Raw genomic sequence first — 6,885 nt, 5'->3', positions numbered from 1 at the left:
ATTGTGTACATTACCACAACTCATTTATCCATTCCTCGACTGAAGGTTATATTGCCTGCTTCCAATTTGCGGCAATTATGAATAAAGCTGTTATAAATATTCATGCTAGGGTTTTGTGTGTATATGTTTTCAACTCATTTGAGTAAATACCCAGGAGCATGATTACTGGATTATATGGTAAATCTATTACAACTTTATAAAAAAAATTACCAATCTTTAGGGCACCTAGGTGGCTCAGTGGGTTAAGCCTCTGCCTTAGGCTCGGGTCATGATCCCAGGGTCCTGGAATCGAGCCCCGCATCAGGCTCTCTGCTCATCAGGAAGTCTGCTTCCTCCTCTCTCTCTGCCTGCTTCTCTGCCTACTTGTGATCTCTGTCTGTCAAATAACTAAAATCTTTAGGAAAAAAGAAGCCTTTAAAAAAAATTACCAATCTGTCCAAAAGAAAGTTGCCGATTGTCTTCCAAAGTAGCGGTACAATTTTGCATTCCCACCAGCAATAAATGAGAGTTCCTCCTGCTCTGCATCCTCTTTAGCATTTGGTGTTGTCCGTGTTTTGGACTTTAGCCATTCTAATAATCAGGCAGTGGTATTTCTCTGTTGTTTTAATTTAAGATTCCCTAATGATAATGATAAGGTGGCGAGCATATTTTCATATGCTCACTTGCCATCTGTGTGTGTTCTTGGGTGAGAACAATTTTTTTAAACTTTTTAAATAACAGTGGGATGGTAGATCCACCCCTATTCTGCCACTCACCACAAACAGATAAGATACCACCCTCGAGAGAGGAGCTCTTGCTCACTGGGCTGCAGACACAGAGGGCAGATTCTGAGAAGAATTAACAACACTGAAATCTCCAGAACAAAGGCTCTAATTAAGGTATGTATTCATTAGCATCCTTGGGGAAGAAGGATAGAAGTAAGCAGGAACACTTTTACGTCCTTGGGAAAAAAGCAAAGGGAAGGCAAATATTTCAGAAGCCTGGTAGAAGAGGTGAATATATATAGATATTTTTTAATCTTTGCTTGTCCTGAGTGCACAAACCTGCAGATATCTTAGTGGCCAGTCCTGGATCTGACTGAGGAAAGCAAGCCATGCCATTTTCTCTGCAGGACGCTAGGAGGGAGTGAAAGCTCCTACAAGAGTGCAAAGTTTGTTAAGAAAATACCTCTTATCATCAGGCATCTGAGAGGAGTCTGTCCTTAGGCTGGTTACAAGGCTTCTATCAGACAAACCGTTACACAGCTACAAGGTAGTCGAGAACTTGAAAGTCAGGTGGCTCAACTTCTAAAAGATTGGTTTGCTTTTGCTCTCCCCACAAAAGCAGCTAAATATGGAAGAGGAAAAAGGGTTCAGAGCAGAAGTAGTTTCAAGTCCTGGCTCTACAGCCTCCCTCTCTGTAACTTTAGTCAATGGACTTACAGTCTCTGGGATTCAGATTCAACCCTAATTCCAGAAACAGAAAGGAAGTAGGAGGACCTGCTTCCCAGGGATTCAAGAGAAATGAATGAAAGAATGCATCTAAAACACCTTGTCTGCTGTAATAAATGATGGACATCCTTAATACTTCACCTAGACTTTACTGATGAGAGAGCATGAAGGAAGAATGGGTTAGGGGTCAGCAGGAAGGATCTGGGGAACGAATGAGTTGAGGACCACCCCTTATTCTAGGATATGAGGAGAGCAGAACAGAAGGAAGGCAAACTGAAAATTATTTTTTTAAACAACTGTCAGACAAGTAGGAAGGAAGATGTAGGAGGAGAGACTATTATTTTGAGAGATTCTAGCCACAAAAAAAAAAAAAAAAAAGACCCACGTCCATACTTCAGAAACTATGTTTTTAAACCCATTTTGGGTACAAACTTAAATAAAATTAATAACTTTAAAAATGGCTAACTTGCTAGGCATTTCCAATTATACAAAGAAAGATGGCCTAGTGGACTAGGGCGTCTGAACGTTCAGCAACCAAACACATTGGAAAAATAGTGCCCAAATTGGAAGTGTCTTGAATGTAAGTATCAATCTGAGAATTATCATGTTGTAATTGTTGTGTCTTCCTTCAAATAAATAGAGCATATGTTTCCTTTTTAATCGTGTCCTCATTGATGACCTTCAACAAAGTTTTATAATATTTCACATAACAGAACCGCAGTTTCTATCACGTTTGTCCTTAGAAATCTTAGCAGTTTTTGTTGCTAGGATGATTGGGATCCTTTATTTCTATTGCATTTTTAAAGTAATTATTTATGGTGCTTATAAAAGCAGTGAAAAGAATAATCTGAACTCTTTAGAAGAGCATGGCTGTATTTTTAAAACAATAGTGTGGGGAGAAGAAAAGCAAGATACAAAAAGAGAGACGTGACAACCATTTGTGTGGGTCAAAAGTGAGCACAAAACAATATTAAAAATTATTTAAGAGTACAGTTAAGTATGTAAAAGTACAGGGGGAAACTGGAATGAACCATATCCAACTGGTTTCAGTAGTTGCTTCTGGGGCCTGGGGATCAGTTGGGTAGTTAAAGAGAACCTTGGCTTCATCTGTATTGCATTAGAAAGGCAGGAAGACAGGGGAAGAAAGAAAAAAGAACCAAAAGCAAATCTGACAATATGTTAGCAACTGCTAATTCTGGGTGGCAGAACTATAGTTATTTCAATTGTCTTCAAAAATTTTGGCTTTTCTTGTTCCACCCAGTCCCCCCGAATTGGTGAGCTGGGGCAGTTTTCAATTTTTATGAGACTGACGCGCTGCCTACTACGCTAGGGAGGCACCTCAGTTTTCAGTTTTTAAAACATGTTAATAGACCTCACTGTTTAAAGAAGCTTTAGGTTTACCGGAAATTTCTATGGAAATTACAGACAGTTCCCATATATGTTCCTCCCCCTACCCTGGACTCCTTGATCTGTTTCCACTGTTGTAACAATATACCATATGCCTGGTGGCTCAAATGGCAGAAATGTACTTTCTCACAGTTCTGGAGGCTAGAAGTCTAAGGTCAAGGTGCTGACGTATTGGGTTCCTGATAAGTGCTCCTTCCTGGCTTGCAGACAGTCACTTTCTCAATTTGTACCCCTATGACTCTCTCTCTCTGGGCATGTATTAAGAGAGAGGTCGGTCTTTGGTATGTCTTCCTCTTCTCAAAAGAACACCAGTCCAATCAGACCAAAACCTGTTCCCTTACAACATCATTTATCCTCAATTATCTCCTGAAGCCCTATCTCCAAATATCATCACAGTAAGAATTAGAGCTTCAATCTATGGGCACACAATTCAGTCTTTAACATCCTGACCTAACATCCTGACATGTGGCTTCCCAAAATTCATGTCTTCAAAGTATAACGTATATGCATGCACTCCATTTCAACAGCTCCCAAAATCTTAACCCATTCCAGCACCAATTCTAGATCCAAAATCTTATCTGGGTATTAGTGAGATCTGAGATATGATTCATCCTGAGGCTGAACTCCTCTCCAGCTGTAAGCCTGTGAAACCAGACAAATTATGCATTCGAAAATACAGCGGTGGGACAGGCATAGGACAGACATTCCCATTCCGCAGGGAACAAACGAGAAAGAACAGAGGGGTCGTGGGTCCCAGGCAAGCCTCAAAGCTAACAGGGCAAATTCAATTAGGTTGTCAAGGATAATCTTTTTTGCCCAGGTGCTCTGCCCTCTGGGCCCACTAGGTGGCAGCATCACCTTAGAGCCGCAGGCGGGAGCCCCGCCCGCACGGCCCGGAGCGGCTGAGCCTCCTGCGGGTAGGAGAGGGAACAGGCTTGCCCATTGCACCTGTGCGGAGAGTGCCTTCTGTAATGTATTCTGTCATTCCTTCGTTTTCTTGAAGGATAAGACGTACTCGCAGGCAAATAGCTCTATTGTCCCATCTTATAGAATCCTAGAAGTTCAAACGCGTCGGTTTATTTTGTCCTGTCTCTGCAGCTTCAGGCCAAACCGGCAGCGTCTCTGTCCCTAGCTTCTGTTGAAACGGCTCCGTGGGTGGGGCGCCTGGGTGGCTCAGTGGGTTAAAGCCTCTGCCTTCCGCCCGCTCGGGTCTGGCCACATCTTGGGCGTACTCTCCAGAAACGCTTCCTCATTTCTGTGATTCGGACAGGCTTCCCAATCTTCGTGTTCTGATTCCTCTTTGTGTAACTCCTTCAACTTACCTCTCTCCTCTAGCACTTTACAGTTATTGGCGCAGGGAAGCCTCTTAACACTTGGCTTAGAAATACCCCAGCCAAATGTCCAATCTTCCGCAAAACGCTAGGAACAATTCAGCCAAGTTCTCTGCCGCTTAGAGCAGGAATCTAATTCCTCCACTTCTCATAACATGTTCCTCATTTCTGCCGGAGACCTCGCCTTTAACATCAGTATTTCCGCTTCCGTTCGGTCCACGATGATACCTGTATTCTCCCAGACCACGGAAGCTCTCTTTCCAGCCCTCTCTTCGTCCCAAACCCTCAGCATAATCACGTTCACCGTCCAGATCGCCACCAACAGTGTCTTCAAGGCAACCTCGGGTTTTTCTAGCGTGTGGAAAGGATTCTCCACCCATTCCCATTTCCAAAGCCACTTAGGTATTTGCTGTAACGGCATCCACTCATCAGTATCAGGCTGCCATAAGGAAAAGCCAGAAAAAAGAAATTAATTTTGTCACGGTCCTGGAAGCTAGAGGTCCAAGATCAGGGTGCCAACAGGGCCGGTGGTGAGACCTCTCTTCCTGGCTTGCAGCCATCCATCTTCTTGCTGTGTCCTCCTTGGTCTTTTCCCTGTACATGCAGAGAGAGAAAGAGAGAGAGAGAGAGAGAGCGAGCTTGCAAGCTTGGGTGACTCTTCTTCTTAAAAGGACACCAGGCCTAAGGATTGGAACCCCACCCTTATGATATATTTAACTATACTTACCTCTTTACTGGCTCATCTCCAAATATGGTGACATAGGTGGTGTCTTGGTCAGTTTGGGCTGCTATAACAGAATAACAGAGACTGGATGGTTTATAAACAACTGGAATTTAATTCTCACTATTCTAGAGTCTGGGAGGTCCAAAATCAGGGTGCCAGCAGGCTCTGGTGAGAACCCTGTTCCAGGTTGCAGAGAGCCGACTTCTCCTTATAACCTCACATGGCTGTGAGCAGAGAGAAGAAGCAAGCTCTCTTGTGATTCTTATACGACACTCATTGTATTTATGAGGGCTCTACCCTCCTGTGACCTCATTTAACCCAATTACTTCCCAAAGAACCCACTGCTTAATACCATCACAAGGTGGGGTAAATTCATTTAAAATGAATTTTGGAAGAACACAAGTGTTCAGCCTATTACAGGGATTTAGAGCTTCAGCATATGAATGGGGAAGGCAGTTAGAATTCAATCTATATTTTTAAATAAAAATATTTTTAAGGAATGAATCTCTCTTAGGTGTCTCTCTGACCTGGTCCTCCTGCTTTGATGGATTATACGCTGGAGCCCAATGTGACGACGGTAACCGACTACTACTATCCTGATACCATGTCAAGCCCCTGTGATGGGGAACTTATCCAAAGAGACAGCAAGTTGCTTCTTGCTGTCTTTTACTGTGTCTTGTTTGTATTTGGTCTTCTGGGAAACATCCTGGTCATCCTTGTCCTTGTAGCCTGCAAGAAGCTGAGGAGCATCACCGACGTATACCTCTTGAACCTGGTCCTTTCTGACTTGCTTTTTGTCTTCTCCTTCCCCTTCCAGACCCACTATCAGCTGGACCAGTGGGTGTTTGGAACTGTAATGTGCAAGGTGGTCTCTGGTTTTTATTACATTGGCTTCTTCAGCAGCATGTTTTTTATAACCCTCATGAGTGTGGACAGGTACCTGGCAATTGTCCATGCGGTCTATGCCATGAAAGTGAGGACAGCCAGGATGGGCACAGCCCTGAGTCTGGCTGTGTGGCTGATTGCTATTATGGCCACCAGCCCATTACTAGTGGTGTATCAAGTGGCCTCTGAAGATGGCATTCTACAGTGTTATTCATCTTACAATCAACAGACTCTGAAGTGGAAGATCTTCATCCACTTTGAAATGAATATCTTAGGTCTGTTGATCCCATTCACCATCCTTATGTTCTGCTACATTAGCATTCTGCACCAGCTGAAGAGCTGCCAAAATCACAACAAGACCAAGGCCATCAAATTGGTGCTCATTGTGGTGATCGCATCTTTACTCTTCTGGGTCCCTTTCAATGTGGTCCTCTTCCTCACTTCTCTGCTCAACATGAACATCTTGGATGGATGTGTCCTGAGCCAGCGACTGATTTATGCCACTCATGTCACAGAAACCATTTCCTTCACTCACTGCTGTGTGAACCCTGTGATCTATGCTTTCATGGGTGAGAAATTCAAGAAAAACCTCTCAGAAATATTCCAGAAGATTTCCAATTATGGCCTCCTCTTTGTAGGAAGACAATACCTAGGGAGGGCTGGGAAAGACCTCCCTCCTCCTGTCAGCACCCCTCCCGCTCCTCCAGCACAGACTACATTTTGTGACGGGGGCGGGGGGGGGTTTCTTTTAGGAGACAAAAATGATTTACACTGGAGTCTGAGGCTACTTGAAGGAATACTCTTAGAAATGTTGTTACAGACACAAGGCATATTTCATGATGGTTAATGAATTCCTGTTATTGCAAATTAACTTTCTCAGCTCTCAAAGATTTTGTTACTATTTTCTGGAAATAGTCTATATATCTCACTATTTAGTATAACGTTAGATTTGGGATTTGTTTCTTAGTTTTGTAGTACCTTTATCATATCTCAATTTAAATTTTATCAAATGCTTTTTCACATCTATTAAGGTGATCATATAGCTTTCTTTCCTCTATCATTCTGTTAATTTGGTGAACTACATCGTCTGATTTTCTTATTTTAAATC

General features: G+C 42.9%; 1 protein-coding gene across 1 annotated transcript; it reads left to right on the top strand.

The window, feature by feature from the left end:
- The first annotated feature begins 683 nt into the window (after nucleotides 1–683).
- On the top strand, nucleotides 684–6,598 carry CCR8 (C-C motif chemokine receptor 8). Its single transcript, XM_032347165.1, is given in 3 exon segments — nucleotides 684–878; nucleotides 5,407–6,421; nucleotides 6,424–6,598. Coding segments are annotated over 2 exon segments (1,065 nt in total). The 5' UTR covers nucleotides 684–878; nucleotides 5,407–5,436; the 3' UTR covers nucleotides 6,504–6,598.
- The last annotated feature ends 287 nt before the right edge of the window (nucleotides 6,599–6,885 follow it).

The sequence above is a fragment of the Mustela erminea genome, chromosome 1, assembly GCF_009829155.1.
Source record: "Mustela erminea isolate mMusErm1 chromosome 1, mMusErm1.Pri, whole genome shotgun sequence".
NCBI lineage: Eukaryota > Metazoa > Chordata > Mammalia > Carnivora > Mustelidae > Mustela > Mustela erminea.
Note: the sequence above shows the minus strand (reverse complement) of the source record. Positions and strands in the feature narration are given on the sequence as shown.